The 17501-nt window shown below is 36.0% G+C and overlaps 1 protein-coding gene across 1 annotated transcript in view; it reads left to right on the top strand.

The window, feature by feature from the left end:
- The window catches only part of GPATCH2 (G-patch domain containing 2), a 120013-nt gene extending 103659 nt beyond the window's left edge, over positions 1-16354 (top strand). Inside the window, exons 9-10 of the mRNA XM_074168609.1 lie at positions 3048-3130; positions 16142-16354. Of these exons, the coding sequence (XP_074024710.1) occupies positions 3048-3130; positions 16142-16311 (253 nt within the window). The 3' untranslated portion in view covers positions 16312-16354. The remainder of the gene's footprint in view (positions 1-3047; positions 3131-16141) is intronic.
- Positions 16355-17501: the final 1147 nt, after the last annotated feature.

The raw sequence follows: 17501 nt of genomic DNA, 5'->3' as shown, positions 1-17501 counted from the left end.
CAGCCTGGCTTTTGCAGCCCTTTTATTTCCCTCTGCCGCAACTTTGCCGCTGCTGTGACACTTGCAGGCCTGCTCGGCCGCGGTGCAGCTGATGCCCTGTCCATGCTCATATTTTTCTTATTGACAGTGAGTGTTCTTGCCAAACGCCAGGGACCATAGTCACATCTGTTTGTCTCCCAAGCTTGTCTGAGGCTGCTTGGGAGCACTTTTTATCCAGAGGGCAGCTTTAACTAGGCCTAATACTCTGAAAAGCTTCTATTTGTAAATGCATACAATGAGGCGACAAGTTCCTGTTGTCTTTCCTTAAAAATTATTCCATTTGACACTGCTTGCTCCAGTCCCTGTCACCAGCACATCAAAAGCCAAGTTTTCAGGCAAGGTGGTCTTAACAAGTTTTATTTTTTCCCTAATAAAATGCCTAGCTTCCCTCCAGAGCACTATTTATAAATGATAGCTGGAAGCAAGCTAGGGGTAAGTAGAGAGAAGTCAGGCAAATAGCTTTCTTCCCTTCTGTAATCCACGCTCTTCTGATTTAATGCTAAGAAACATAATGCTGAACTTAGCCTGATTGAGGGTCAGAGTTCTCCCTACTTTATAATACCCCCATTACAGGCATTTCAAAATGTACTGTGCAGCTTCAGAATAATACTTCATTTCCTATAACCCGCCAGTTCCAGAGCAGTGATACTTCTAGTCTGCTCCTCTTAAAAAAAAAAAAAAAAAAAAAAAAAAAGCCTTTTTTTTTTGTTTTGCTGTGATCTACATTGACAGTGTATATCAAATGTTAAGACCTGGTTGAAAGTAAATGCCACTTTAGAATCACAAGTTAGCTTCATGTTTGATCTTAGTGGCCATAAACGTGGGTTTGACAAAGCTTAATTGGTGCTCTAGCATATTGTTATTTATTTGTAGCGTGCAGAATTTTCGACGACAACAAAGAAATACCCACTCTCACCTTGGCTGGTGACGGGGTTGTTGTGCTCGGCAAAGGCGAATGATTCATTTATGCTGAAGGAACAAGGCTGCCTTTCAGACGTTCATTGATTTTAAATTAAAAAGTAACTGCTATGTTCTACATGAAGGGTGACAACAATAACAAAGTAGTCCTTACTTAGTGTTATTTGTTGCAACTCCATTCGATGTGCCTGGAGGAAAAGTGGGGAGACCCCAGTACCATAATCTTACCGATCAATAATCTAGATATCTCAATGTAGTGTAACAGATAATCAATTCTGGGTAAAATAACTCAAACACTGCTAGCTGCTGCTGCTGTAGTTCAGGTCTTCAGGTTCAATTGCCTGACTTTATTAATTTTTATCTTTCATCCTACTTGTATTCCTGGAGACTTTCTCTCTTTTTCATTCAGAAGAGAAAACAGAGACTTACATGCTGTTTAACATATAATTTACCACACAACTTATTCTGCATATTTAATATCAATGTTATATATTTCTCTTAAATATTTTTTCTCTAATAATTGTTTCACCATATTGTGTCTAAATATAAATTTTCTTTATTGTACAATTAGTTATGAAAGAATTACACTTCTTGATTTATTATTTTTCCCTAAATTTTGAACTGAAATTTATCACCCTTTTAATATACTAGTTCAAATGTGTTCAGTTTCTGGATGTTATCATAGGATGCAATTTCAACTTACAAGAACTGCAAGGAAAACATCTGTTTTAAAATAAAGAGAATTAAGTGTTGAAATAGGGGTTTGCTAGGTGAGGCTAGAGTGCACTTCTGTGTGAAACTTAAATTTTTTTGAATATTTTACTATTTATATAAAAGCACTATTGTAGTTGTTAATTTGCTGTAACTTTTTAGAAGGATTATGTAGAGGATTGTACATTGTCGTCTTTTTCATCAAGGCATTGTTGTCACTATTTTACATTATTCAGCAGTCCTGAGATCTCTCAGCGTTATATGACCATTTGTTATTCATTTAGAAGCAGCACAGCTTTAAAATGTTTATAAATGCAGTGAAGGATAAGTCATATATCCACCCTGAAACCAGATCCTGTGAGTGTCAGTGTTACGGTGCTACAGTAGACTGTCAGATGCAATTCTCAGCTTGTAATTTTATCAAAGTTCACTACACTTCCATGGTAAGAATCACAGTTCTCAGTAATACTTACGGAGACATACTAAAATTGTGGAGTTTAGGAGTTACTGCATTTTCCACCCTTCTGTTCTAGTTCTTTCCAAAACAATGCCAGCTACATATATTCCATTCTATAGGCACTGTACGTTACTTTAAGAAAAATAATAATTGTCCTTTAAGATTATATTCCAAAATTCAGTCTGTGGAAATTCCAAATACATGCTTTTTTGTGGTACCTGAACTTCTAATAGCTGGCTTTGAAGCAATACTTCTTTTATCTTGTATCTTGTAAAAGATTTGTTTGTTTGCCACCTTCTGCAGCTCCACCAATTTTCTGGTCTCCAATGTAAGCTCGTAGTTATTTAATGAGTATACCAGATACTGTGATTCCACGTTATCATTCCCGCAACTTGCCAGTGAATTAGAAAAGGACAAATTGCTGTGCTACAAGTTTATTCCATGCACCTTTGAAGAGTTTACTGTTTCATGTTTTCTCATTCATTCTTCATCTTACCTTAAAAAAAAAAATTGATAATACTTTCCATGTAATAAATGTTGTTCTGACAGTGAGGCGTTACCAGCCAATTGATAACCTACCAACAGTATTGTGATCTCTTTAGATAATTAATCTTGGCCATTTTCCTGTCAGGAGCAACAGTGTTTTTGTTTTATGTTGAGCTAGAAAGATTGCCAGTTTCGAAAATTAAAAAGCATTCCCTTTATATTATTCATTCCAGTAACAATTTATGATGCTGCATTTAGATACTGAGCACTTGTCAACAAACATAATTATGCTTCAATATAAACAAGATTGGTGGCTTGACTGTGCAGCTTCATCTTGGTTGAGAATGTTTTGATATAGGTTCAGATTATACAAGCTGTGTGTTTATGTGGCGATTTTCTTCTTTTGTTAATAGTTTTCTCCTATAATTACTTGCAGGCAAACCAGTGTACATTTAGGATCATTGTGCATGGGAGACATCAAACGGAGAAGGAAAGCTGCTCCCCTGCCAGGACCCACAGGTAACCAATTTCCCTGGGACAGAACACAAAACACAAGATGTTAAATCTCTAAATACAAAGGAGTAGGTCAGTGACCTGGGGAAATGCTTGAGAAATTCGGTAACTTCCTATATAACTTCAGATATGTCCTATCCTTATTTATTAATAGAGATTAATAAATAAATAGGCTCTCTTAATTCTCCCTCAAACATTTCCAATTTCTAGTCCTTTGTAGCATGGCACTTCTTTAAAAAGAATAAATCTCTTTTCATATACTGACAATCATAGACAGTAAAGATTACTGCTTATGTCTGTTCAAGCATTACAAGGTAGAAGACATGACATATCTTTTTTTTCCTGTGGGGAATGCGTATGAATACTATAAATGTCTTGCAAAATAAAGATAAGATGTGAATTCTTGGGCAAACAATTGAAAATATGGAGACAGGGTTGTGAAGCACAGCTTAAAAATTAGTGCTGTAGATTAAATAGGAAGCACTTGCAAGCACATTTCTGAAAGATTTTTACAGATGCGAGGTCACAACCATTGGATGCATTTTGCTGATGTCACAGCTGTGAAATGACTTTTTCGATACTTAGCGGTGATTTATAGGACTCTCTTCAGTTTGTTGTATTAATTATATATGTACATACTGGAAGGATTAGATTGTGTGTGCATGCCTGTGTGAGGCTTTTTATATATTGCTAATATGAAAATCTCAATTGCATGTCCTAGTCATATATCAATTACTATAGCAACATATGCAATATATACAGTTCTTCAAATATATTCTAAATATATGTCTTTAGAGAAGCCTAATATTTGTATTCCAACTGAATTCCCCTTCCTGAAACTTCTTTGTTTCAAATCTCAGTGGCAGAAACCGACCAAGAATAATATTAAAAATGTTATTAAAGCACCTTAGTGGCAGCAGTATGGAAAAAGAGAATGTATGGGTCAACTTCTAAGACTCTGAACATATGTGAAGTGAGAAAGAAAAATACTTAATGGCTGAAGAGAGAATAGTATAATTATTTCTACAAGGTGATTTTCACTTCACGACTTTGAAGTACTAGAGGATGTCATTTTGTACTGAGAGAGTGTGAAGTATCATGGAGTTCATTTTATTATTCATTTTACCTTGGGCTTTCAGTGTTTCAGTATTTTATATTACAAGCTGGCTCCTCTGCGTAACTTTGCAAAGCCAATATTTTGATACTAAGGCAAATATATTATGTGATCATTCAATGTCATATATCTATATATTCAAAATTTTAGAGATTGTTTTGCCCCACAAATTTGCCTTTACATGGAGAGCAACAGAGAATAATGGTGGACAAAGGTTTCATGTGAGGTGCCTTTTAACTAATGTGTGGGTTTTTTCTCTTCAAGTTCAAGGTAATCTTTTCAATTTTGTTCTAGGCAGGAGGACTGGAAAATTTTTCTGTGGTCTTATAAAGATTTTCTTTCTGCATTTCATCATTGTAAATTTTTAAACAAATAGAAACTTTGGTAAACTTTGAGTAAACTTGTACATATGTAAACTTTGAGTAAACTTGTACATATGTGTAGATAGTGTATAACATTTTATATATTATTACAGTTTTCTCAAAGGCTGACCTTCCCACAGCTAAATTATTATTTATCCATCACAGGCCTTGTTTATTTGTCAGTGTTTCATACCATTTGAAGAAAGAAACAGGGTTTCCTTTTGGAATGGAAATACATTTTGAAATTTGAATTAAAATGAAAGATTTCTATTTAAGTGTTCTCCTTTCAGTAGTTTTAGCTAGCTAAGATATAGAAACAGAAGGATTAGACCTTACGTTGTAGAATTTTGGAACTGTTTTCTTAGAAGAAAGAAAGGACAAAAGTTGTATATTTACATGAACAAAAGTTGGAAATGAAGCATTCTGCTAATAATTGTCCATATTTAACAACATAGTGAAACCTGAAAGGTTCTCTGTAAGTGGGTCATTAACTGCAAACATTTTCTTGAGCTGTATATGCTGCAAATTATTAGCCAATCCATTGAAAACAGTATTTTCAAAATTCTTACCTGTGTTTTTTGAATAAATTGCATTGGTAAATTAACTGGTCATTTATATGTTTAGATTCTGTACTACTGAAGAGAATGGCTGGTGATCCTAATGAAGTATCGAAACATAGTCTCTGGTTTTGAGTCTCACAAGGGTAGCACCTGCTACTTTCAGAGATCTTACAAAGCCATAGAATTTTGTAGCAAGCAGTGTTATTGGTTAAACATTTATTAATTGTGACAAGAACACCCAATTTATTTCAGTACTCCAGCTTATTTACTGCTCTTTCACCTTTGTATTTTGTATTGAAAAAGTAAAATGAATATTGATAGAGTTAGATATTGATTTCTAAATTTATAGCCTGTTCTCAGCCTGGAGTCAAAGTCACATACCAATAGGTTTGTGTATATTAGTAACAATGGATGTAGATTTACGTGTACAGCAATGAGAAACTATTGAAGCAAGGAAGTTTCAGCAGCACGGAGCATTTTATAGTTTCAAAAATGTCATTTGTAAAGGTGAAGAAAAGCTGTGTTGAAAAGCAATGAAGAAAATGGGAGATAGTATGGGTATGGATTGTTAGGAGCTGACAGTACTAAGACAGGAGTGTCCTATTCTGTCTTTTTTACTAAGATAAATTTTCTGGGTTTGTGGGTGCATGATACATCCCCATCTGTGTGTTACTGAACCTAGATAGTTATAGATAGTTATTTAGTTTATCAACTAAAAAAAGATACTAGTAAAAATGGTTGACTTCCTATGATTTCTTTTAAGAATAAGGTGTTGTACATTATAAATATCTATTTTTTTTTGCACAGCTTCTTCCATGAAACCAATATTATTTCAGCGATTCTAGTCATATTTGACCAGGTCATTCTCAATGACTTTATGCCCTCTCTGACTACCCAAGTGGTAGAGCTATTTCATGTGGCACCCTGACATATTTCATTGCAGCAATACAGTGCCCTCAAGGTTGTATAAAAACCTCATAGACAAACTAATACATTATCATGGAAATAGCCCTACCAAAACTGGGTCCAATAGTAATGAAACCACACAAAAGAAGAAAAAAGAACTTGTATGCAAGCAAAAGGACATCCTCTGCATAGTATTGTTACTACTGGAAATACATGCATTGGGAATGTTTACAGAAATTTCAGTCTTAGACTACCTATTTTAAGTTTCATATCAAACCAGTAGATGCTACAGAATTTTAGATATCATGTTCATACACTGAATATGCCTTTACCCCAATTCCTCTCCTATTGACTCTATCTTCTGTATAAGCTTTCTTTCTCAATCAGTTCCTGTTAAATCTCTAAGACCTTTTATATTCTTTTTCTTTTTCATTTTTTAATAAGAAACCTCTAAATCTTAAATGTTGGAAAAAATCACCAAATGCTGCCTCACATCTGCAGGATGTTAATAACTTAATCTACAGAATGTAGGAAGTTTGATTCAGAACAACAAAAAAAGTTGTTTCACTTGTGTCCCTTGTAAATAGCCATTTATTTCTATTTGAAAATAATCTTTTTGCTCTGGTGTTTACATAGCATGGTTTACATTTCGGAGCAGTGGTGAAAACGGGCAAAAACTAATTTTAAAAGAGAAAGCTATTTTGTAGTTAAAATACAGAGAATATACATATAAAATATATAAATTATTTTTCATGTTATGGGCACTTTAATAGTTACAGTTTGTAAAAGCAAATTTCAGATGTCATTTTCTTTATCTAGTTGGCGTGTTGCGTGCTACAGTTCAGGCGGTACTGATTGAAATGACCAAGTTAAAAGTCTCATTTTAAAGAATGTGTTTTAATGAAAAATATGACAGATTCTTAATTATAGCAGAAATACTGAGCACTGCTATAATGCCATCATGACTCACTTTAACAAGGTAATCAAAAGGGTACATGTTTTCATTCCTTTTTAAAAATTGCCAATGGAACAGCTAAGCGAACTATTTTGCTGATGCTTAATATGTCAGTGATTAAAAATCAGACCTGAATATCTGCAGTACCGAAATGATGATTTGGAAAAGATTGTGATTATACTGTGATAACAGAGGTGGCTGAGGCTAAGTTTGTGGTGAAGGTCAGCTTAGTGAGATGGTTGCAGAGAAAGGGGAGACTTTTGTGTACTTGGATGAACTGGCAGTAAGTTTCCAAAACTCTAGACAAACTATTATACGCCGACATTCTTTTTAGCTTGATTCACTTTTTTTCATCTGTTAAATGTACAGCTCCACAGAAATCCCTTTTAACAAGGCAATACAACATTGGCATGTGTTATGAGCACTTCCCCTTACTGCATTGTGCCATTTCTTATCCTTATTCTACCAAAGTCCTTTCTGGGGTACACAGCATATCTGCTTGATCATCCAGCCTATGGATACTCTTTCTTGTTTGGTTGGTTTCTGCAGCAGATGAAATTTTAGGGCCTCCTTTCTATCTTTTTTTTTTGGTTACCATATGGTCTCACTAAATGAGTTCAAAAATTAAAAGACCTACAGAGTGCCATCCAGTATTGGAAACTGCTGTCCCTGCCGAGCAAAAGACTTTTCATCTTGATCTGAAGTAATTGGTTCAAGCGGGGCCCCTTACTTAACAAGGCGAGTTCAGTAGCAAACTTCAGCAGATCCACAATGCAACAAGAACCAACCTTATACTGGAATTTGCTGATGGATTTCTTGTGATCTAGAGAGAAGACAGTGTTCTTTAGGCTGTACACACAGCCAGTATGAAGTCACAAAGAAACCTTCAGGTTGATAGAAGACAACTGTACCTGTCTTTTCTAAATGCTATCATCTTCTGAAGTATGGAAGGTTCAAAAATAATTCCCAAATTTACTCTGAGAGTCTTTCCTAAGGTAGCTGTTTCTTTCTGGTTGTGGGAAGCATTCAAATTGCCTCCATTGGGAGCTGGACTTGATGATCCTTATGGGTCCCTTCCAACCTGAGATATTCTATGATTATATGGATTTTTTGGACTTCACTTTCAAGAATCATAAACCAGCTTAGCAGAGTATATCACCAATGAGAGCATCCTTAAAGATGATATATAAGAAATTTCTGCTCAAAAAAGGCTAAAGCAGGCCTTTTTTTTTTTTTTCCAAGTTCCAAAGGTATGTCTCATTAGACAGTTGTATGCTAGAGAAATAGCTTTCCATGAAACTGAGAGGTGGGAGTAGGGACATCTTCCAGGTCAGTTATGTGCTCTGCAAGTTCTTCTTGTTCTCTACCAGGAACCATAATAAAATGGTTCCCCACAGAGAGGAGCCACCTCCATTTTAGATGCAGTTTGTTAGAACCATCACCTTTTTCAGATAGGCTGATATACATCGTACAGTCTTCCTAGACCTCAACCAATAAAAGCAGTACCTGAATCATGGAATCATAGAATACCAGGTTGGAAGGGACCCCAGTGATCATCTGGTCCAACCTTTCTTGGCAAAAGCACAGTCTAGACAAGATGGCCCAGCACCCTGTTCAGATGAATACTAAAAGTGTCCAATGTTGGGAAATCCACCACTTCCCTGGGGAGATTATTCCAGTGGCTGATTGTTCTCATTGTGAAAAATTTTCCTCTTGTAAAAAGGGAGTCTCCATCTTCTTTGTAGCCACCCTTTAAATACTGGAACATGGTGATAAGGTCGCCCCTAAGCCTTCTTTTCTCAAGGCTGAACAAACCCAATTCTCTCAGTCTTTCCTCAACCTATTTCTGTTGGTCTGCTTTAGGTTGGTAATACCAAAGGACTTCTGTTAACCAAATAAGGTTTGGGACTTAAAATGTGCAAGGAAGAAATATGGGTAGTTTTTCCCTAGTCAATGTAACTTCTTATCCCAGCTCTTCACAACAACCTCTCAGTGGTTGACTAGATGGTGACTAGTTTTAATTTCTCCCAAGGAAATCAGGACCACTGTTGAAAATAGTCCCTGCTATAGATTATGCAAAAATCACTTGTCTTAAAGGTTTGTTAGCATGTAATTTACTTTTTGAGTAAGGATGGAGGCCTATGCATAAACCAGATAGCTTTATGCAGAAGGTGTTTGCCACTTCAGAGGAATAAAAATAACTGTTTAAGATAGGAGAAAATATTTTCATGAAGTGAGAATATAAAATTCATTTATCAGGTTTCCACTACAGGCAACTTTGGATTTCTGTTTTCTGTCTTTCTATAAAATCTTTGCAATTGGTGGAAAAGTTTCTGATAATAGCTGTCGTAGATACCTGTTATGCTCTGGATTTCATCAAGAAAATTTTTGCTTTATTTCCACTAAAATGAGAGGAAACTTTGATTTACTGATTGTAATAGAAGTTTACCTTTCAGCCTGTATATTGACATTATCAATGCTAATGTAATAACTAAGATTTACGTTCTGATGCCTTCATAACTGATAGAGGGATCACAGTGAGCATTGTTTGCATAAATAAATAGACAAATAGTTATTTAGCCCGTAGTAAAAAATATGCAGATGTGCTTGCCGAGTTTTAATGAATTAATCTTTATTTTTAAATTAAGATGATTTGACAGAAGATAATACTCCAACCACATAGGCACAGAATAGACAATAGAAGTGGAACTTCACCTCCAGTATCCTGGTAATCCATCCCAACTTGAGTTAGGGTCAGATAGAGACACCAGAATGTGCGTAGTCCTAGTATCAGTTTAATCTTCAGTCTTCCTGCTGAAATTAACACTAACCACACTGTCCGTTTTGAGAGTATTACTGTGATTTAAATCCTTTCCCTGTGGGTTTCAATGTAAAGTTACAAGTGTTTTTGTAAAAGTCAGGGAATGCTTATCAGAAGGGGGCAATTTTGCTGAGTTCCAAGTGGTTTGAGTGGAACTTTGGAATGGTCCCGAGAGCCCTTCTTCCAAAATGCTATCTGGTGACAGTCTTTGGTCAGCATAGACAAGGCATAAAACTGTGGGTCCTGTGGACCCAAGTGAAAGGACAGTCTTGGGTATTCAAGAGATTCCCTTTACAGAGGGATAAATGGGAATCTAGCAATTCCAACTCTTCCCAAGCAGTTTTAGTAGTAGTAAAGACTGAATGGATGCAAAGTTACATTTTACACACAGCATAGTTCAATAAAGCATAGAAGGAGAAGAGCACCTGCAAATCCATTTCCAAGTGATCTGTGATACTGGATGACCAGTTGAACCTACAGTTCAGTATCTCAGTTTTAATCAGTGTGTGGATTTATGTTTATATATTCAGAAGAGTTGAAAATGGATTTAAATCTAGGGTCTATGCTGCAGGAAAGAATGTATTTACCCGTGCCACAATTATGCGACAATTACTTGAATACCCCTTGCAGTGGGGCAGTGGGAATGAAAATATGGCAGTGCAGACATTAACTAGATTCTGCTGTGGATGCTGGGTAAATACGGATGTTTTCAACACCTACTAGAGTTATAGCTCTGTCCTCTCTGCTATTTTTATCTCTCTGCTAGCTAGAATAAAATACAATGCAAGCAGACTCACCTGAACTATAATCATTTTAAGGTTATTCTTTAGACACAGAGTTCGATAGCTCAGTGTGAGGGATATATGAGAGTCTGGTATAAAAATGCAATCTCAAATATTTAACTAAATAATATGGCATTTTCGTAACTGGTTTGTTTGAGTGGGGTTTGTTTTTTTTTTTAGATATACAGCCACGGTATACTGAATTTTGAATCACTACCACTGCAGGTAGTGATTTTAAAAATCACAGTATGGCTGTTGGCTATGCTTATGATGCTGACTGTGCAATTATCCAAAACAGTTTTAAGAATATAAACATCTAGGCAGTCCGATTCCCATTTTGCTAGTTAGAGAGAGCTGGCATAAAAAGATACACTACAGCAATATATTATTCTGATTTTATTCCTTGTAAAATTGTCCTGTGTATCAGGATCAGTCCCTGCTGTTCTGAGCTCATCTGTCTAGTGAGGAGTCAGAAAAGAAAAAGAATAGATGGAATATTAAATGCTTTCAGAAAATGAGGGGGAAAGCACACTAGCTTTTAAAGTGAAGCAGCATGTATCGTTTCTCCTTTCATTGGCTGTTTATCCAACATCAATACAACACTTTAGGAGCCAAATTACTAAACAAACTGCCAATTAGGCTTGCAGTCAGCTGGATAGATTAGTGGCTAAGAGAGGCAGATACAAGATTTTCATCTCTTGAGCCAATTACGGAAGTGAATTACCATCCACAATGCTCCTTGGAAGATTTGAGGTAGAAAGACTGACTCTGCTGTGATAGACATAAGTGAGATCCAGGGTAGGGGGTAAGGGTTAGCAGGCCATGTGTTGCAAAAATTACCCAAGCAAAAAGAGATCCTTCTAGGAAAGGATTTAAAGGATTTAAGGCTGCTGGGAGCGATAGAAGAGGAAATAATAGTTGTGGTATGCTCTGCAAAGGCACTGCTGTTCTGCTCACAAGTCTTAATCATATAAAAGAAAGATGAAAGGCCAAGACTATATTTATGTACAGTGTCATTTCCTCAGAACTGTTTAAAAACCTGCTTTCTTAACATCAAAAATAGTTTGGTGGCCAGAGATGAAATTGCTTCAGTATGCCTTCATTTGTTTCTTACAACTGGGGCAGGGGGAGGAAGGGGGAAAAAAAGCCCCAACATTTTCTTAAATAAGGGTTATTTAAGAGATTGAACCTAGCTGTATTCTGATTTTATTCACCCCAATATAAACCAAACATAGTTGATGTTAGTCTTATCCAGCAATTGTACCATACAAATAAATATTGTCACAATAGTGGTTTATGGAGTCACAGTTCCTTTATTAGTCTCTAATAAATGATAACTTAATTGGTGAGCTTTTAATTTTTTTTGAAGCATTTTGCAAATAAAATGGATTTGACAGATCCGAACTGTGCATAGGCTCATTTGTTTCCTGCTGAAGATGTTGTACACTGGTGTAACATTGTTTCTTAAGTACGAAGCAAATTTTTGCAAGCTGTTGTATCCAAAAATGATTAAACAGATGTGGAGCCTGCAGCAGCATTAGACCTCTGATCTGATTTTAGCTTACAGATGGAATTAAATTAATTCATGGCAATCACTGTAAAATCAAGGGTATGGCACTGAATGCTAGTGTACTGTTTAACCAGGATATACCTGTCTCGACAGCTGTTAAGAAAAAATTATATACCTTTATTTTTCATTGAAACCTGCCTTTAATGCCATCATAAATATCATACCAAAATTAAACAAATGTGATGAGTTTTTTGTTTTCCCCTTCCCAGTTTTACTTACTCCTAGGTTCCATATTCCATGTATGTACCTTCATATGCGTAATATGTGTAGACCTTGAAGTGTGTCTATTCATATACACAAAGGTTTGAGGATTGGCCTTTTTTTTTTTTTTTTTTAATTTCAATTGGCAGTGTTGCATAGAGAAGAAACATAAGTGAGGGTATATTACAGTGCTATCTTTTCAAGCAAGCTACTGTTCCTCAGTGTTTGCTCCTCACTTGTGTAATGGCAGCCACTTCTACATGCAGACTATTCATCTGGTAGATCTGGAACCCAGTTGTTATAGTTGCTAAAAACATTTTCAGTCTGTAGATAGATAGAAAAGGCTCTGCGCAGGAGATTCCTACAACTTATTAGTACAGAGGCTTCCTCGTAACCCCTGGAACCCGACAAAGCTTCATACAGCAATAAACTTAGAAAAATGTATTCCGGCTTTTATTTTTTTTTTAAATCTGATTTTGCATAGTTATTTTTTGTGGGACGGCGCAATGGATCGAGTTTTGCTCTTGCTCCTGGCTGGGTCGAGACTGAACATGTCCCAGAGGTAGCACAGCTCTTTTCAAGGCCAGTGCGCTTGGACCGTTCTCTCTAACAGGCCCTACTGGCTAGTCCGGGAAGCGCCATAGGCATGAACTAAAAACTGAACTTGAAGACGAATATTGCAAGGATGATTACTGCTTTTAATTAGGAAATAAAAGCCCAAAGCACAGGAATGGGGGTCAGGGGAACAGCACACAGTGTAGCATGATTTTTTTAAGAGCTCTCTCTTGTCATGCAGTCAATCAGCAATGCGAATTTCTTTTTTCCAGTTGCTGATTGGTCATGGAATGGAGGAAGAGGGCAACACCACTATCCATATTCTTCTGACTCAATTAAATATGTGGCATTACAGATAAATTTTTGAAATGGTGGGTGAAAATTGCAGGAATATTAAACACAGATATAGATAGCATTTATATAAAAACTGACTATACTGCAAAAGAACGGCCTGCATATATTAAATAATCTTCACAATAAAAATAAAAACTGTCCATGTGATATGCACCTCATTTGCAAGGAGGAACAATTAGTCAATTGGTAATATAGGCAAGTTGGGTGGATTTTTGTTTTTCCCTTATTCTTGCTGCAATACAAAGCCCCCAAACACATGATCCTTTGGACAGTGTATGTTGTCTGATTGTTTGCCCAAAAGTGAGTTGTGAAGCCAAGTTTATGGTGGTTTCTGCTCTTTTTCCTTTTTTTTTTTTTTTTTTTTAAATCTGGTGACATATAAGAATAAACCACAACTCTTCAGGGGAAGTTTCAGCCTTCTAACAGGAGTTAGAAAAATATGAACAGTGGCGGGAAAAATAGGTATAAGGTATAATACACTTTCTAGAAGTACTTGTATGTCTTTAAAAACAAAAAGTATTCTAATTATCCTGTCAGTAACAGGAAAAAAAAAAACCAAAAACAAAAACCAAACAACGAGCTATTTCAAAACAATATGAAAAATAGAAACATTAATTTATTAAATAACACATCAGGGGACAGAATGTTCTTTCATATATCTTTTGTGAGGTTGCTCTTGGCTGTTTTGAAAATTGAAATTCATATAGAAAGGTACATCTGTTACAGGAAAAGGTCCGTGGGTTTTTCCCCTAAGTGGACTAACAAAAAAGCTGTTTACGTTGTCTCAGGCTATGCTTTGCATACCATTCCAGCAGCATTGCTGTCCTTGTCGAAGCAGCATTATGAATTGTTTAATATTTCCAGTTCTTAGATGTCATGAATATACTCTTACCCTTGTTCTTTCCTGCTTGGCAGATCTGTTGGATCTTTCTTCCTTTTTACATTTCTCCCTTAATTGTTCCACAAATGTGCATTGGAACGATGCTCTGTTTCTTACCATCACTTGTTGTAAAAAGTGGACTGAAACACGCTTCCAGGATTTTACCTGCAAGGTTTACCAGAACTTTTGTTGAACAGTAGCCTTTTTTCTCTCCCCTTTTTTGAGCTAGAAGGTATAACTAAGAAGGTTGCAAAGTCTGTGTTGTGTATGCCAGGCAGTGTCAGGGACTTGTCTGCATGAAAATTACCCTGCCTGTGGGGGCCTGAAAAGAAAGAAAGTCTTGGACATTGAATTTTGTGCTGGTCAGTTCAAGAGGAACCCTCTCAGGGACTGGAGGCTGCTGACTTAAAAGCCTTTATTTTAAGCCTGGCATTAAGTATATCTTCAAACCAATGCATTTCCCTTTTTCTTTGACTCAGGAACTGAGATGCTAGAAAGCTAACTTTTATGTAGCCAGCGTTTTACTGAATATGGACAGATCTATAGTGGATAAAGCTGGAGAACTGGAAATTCATCATCACAGTCATCATGAGGTTTTTAATGTGCACCTCTCATTTTGAACTTCTGTCTGTGTATGCTGTTTCCACTGCGGGACTTTGCTCTTTTTGCTTCTCTGTGTGTGTTAAATGAGGCTTTTCAGAGGTGTACATTCAACGTTTCTTGTATTCTTGTTTAGTAAGTTAATATAATGAGCCAGCCACTTGTCAGTGGTAAATACTCAATTGAAGACATTATAGTCTCCAAAACCACAAAACCATAGTCTCCTTCTACAGTATTTTTCAAAAAGTAGCAGGGCAGAACAAGTAAGTAGGAAGTTAAACAGATAATATTCCAAGCTGGGCACATGGGTTTTTTATTGTTCTGTTGTTAGGGGAAGATGGAAGATGTTGAGCAAAGCTGAAAACAAAATCCAGCTGCCTACATGCAACTGCTTGTGTTAGTTCAAAACCTTTAGCCCTTTTAAGAATTGTTTGTATGGTGTAACTTGATAGGTTTTACTGCAGATTCTTTAAATAAGTATCATTTGTATCCCTCATGCAAGACAGTTATATATGGAAAAGCTTATCCGTGCATCATCTCCAAACTCTAGCTTGAGGAGTTTGGTTGATGAGGGGAAAAAACAGCTTTGTTATTTGACATTCACTTTTTTTTTATGATGCACTCATGGGAAAAAAAAATCTGTTATGTTAACACTTGCAATCCTGACGATCTTTTCTGCAGTATGTGTGCAGCTTTTTCCAGAGATCTTGATGGTACAGTGAGAAAAGTGTAAACAACATTTAATGGCATTGAAAATACCAAAAGTAAACTTGGATATATCTAGTCTTTCTTACAACATTCAGTAAAAGAGAAACTGAACAAATATATAGCTGAATTTCAGAATAGTAGACCACTTGTCTATATTGTCCCTGTAACATCTGTAACTGTTTAATCAGAAATTATTTATTGTGTTTTATTGAAAGAGGTCTTGACCATGAATAAATATTGCTAAGAATGGAAAGATGGTCATGTTACTATGATGTGCCTCAGCTAGTAACAGTATAGGACAAGAAATTCAGGTGATCTTGCCCATGTATTGGTAGACTTGTGCAGGTGATGCATGTTGTTTGAGACTGATGTAAAATCCACTGTATTGGAATATAAAAGATCTGTGACAATATTTGTCATACTTAAAAACTGAGCGAGTCTTTAAAAACATTAAAAATAAAGCAAAGCGTAAGACTGTATTATTTAGAATCCTGTGCAGTCAGGTCAACAAGTGCAAAGACAGCCCGTTCTAGCAACCTATTAGACGAATTAGGAGAATAAGAAGGTTTAAAGCTTTAAGGGAGATTATCCTGCTCTTCTCCACGTGGCAGGCAGTGCTGATTAATGCTGTGTGTTTCTTTAATCTCAGGGTTTGTAGGTGAAAACAGCCAACCAATCCCAGAAAACAACATTGGAAATAGAATGCTTCAGAACATGGGCTGGACCCCTGGCACGGGCCTTGGACCAGACGGCAAAGGGATGCCAGAGCCAATACGAGCCATCCAGAGACCAAAGGGACTCGGACTTGGATTTAGCTGACAGAAATGTACTTTGGCTGCCCGATAAAAATAAAGCTTAAATTAAAAAGACAAAAAAAAAAAAAAAAAAGGCAAACATATTATTTGTTGTGATCAGCAAATCCAGTTATTTTTCTCTCAAAGATCACTGAAGTCAAAGTGCTTCACATTAACTACACCAGCTGCAAGGTACAGCCACAGTGACAGAACCGGCATTCGAGTCTAACTTTCTAATGGTGCTAAAATGTACAAAAACTTTGACTTTTTTATTTTTTGTGATCTTAAAGTTTGTATTAAGCATAAAATTCAGTATATTCACTTTTTTTCATAAAAGCTTCTGACACAGGAGGTTTTAGTATACAAGCAATTTTTTTTTTTTTTTGTAAATATTATTTCATCTCGAGAGTCTTGATAAGATTTGTTGAGGAAAATGGAACTTTTTACAGCTATTGTGTTTTCCCCCTTTTCAGGCAAAGTTTACAAACCTGGTATTTCTAGTGTTTAACAATATTTGAAAATAAGCTGTCATTTGCTCATAAGATATACATGTTTCCCACTGGAAGGTGATACAATATCCAATTTTGTATAAGAGCATGAAAAATGGCTTTGTTGTCATAGGAATGCCATTCCAACACCATTATCTGGCAATGTATCACTGTCTTCCACATTCAAGCTCAAAAGCAAAGCTTTTATACTTGTTTTTACATTTACAGGATTATCTTTTTTCAGCAAACATTTTAAAAAGTTAAAGTTTATTTTGACTTTGGATTTCCCTTTATATTAGTAATCCTCAGTGTTTCCATATTTAAGAATAGTTTAAGCTTTGAACCAGGAAATTGTATTTTAAAATGACTGTCTTTCAGTGTTTTTATTCCGAGTTTTGGCATATTTTAAACAATGCAGTCTTCAATATTGTGTTATCATTTGGTTTGTGATCGTGCTGGTGCCAATGAGCCACAACCTTTAAGGATCATGAACAGAAAAAGGGCAAGGAGAAGCAGGATTAGGGTGGAGGAAAGGAAGGAAAAGATACTTTGATGGCATCTCACAAATCTAAGCTAGCAATTTAAAATCAAGAGGGATCATTAAGTGTTTTAATCAGTATCCTAATGTATCTAATGTCAGCAGAAGCAATTTCATTAAGCACCAACCAATCAAGCTCCTAGGGTACTTATTGGTCTGCAGTATAAAACAAATTCCACTTTAAAATTA

The sequence above is a fragment of the Numenius arquata genome, chromosome 2 (genome assembly GCF_964106895.1).
Source record: "Numenius arquata chromosome 2, bNumArq3.hap1.1, whole genome shotgun sequence".
NCBI classification, from domain to species: domain Eukaryota; kingdom Metazoa; phylum Chordata; class Aves; order Charadriiformes; family Scolopacidae; genus Numenius; species Numenius arquata.
The sequence above is the reverse complement of the archived record's forward strand: the minus strand, read 5'-3'. Positions and strand labels throughout refer to the sequence as shown.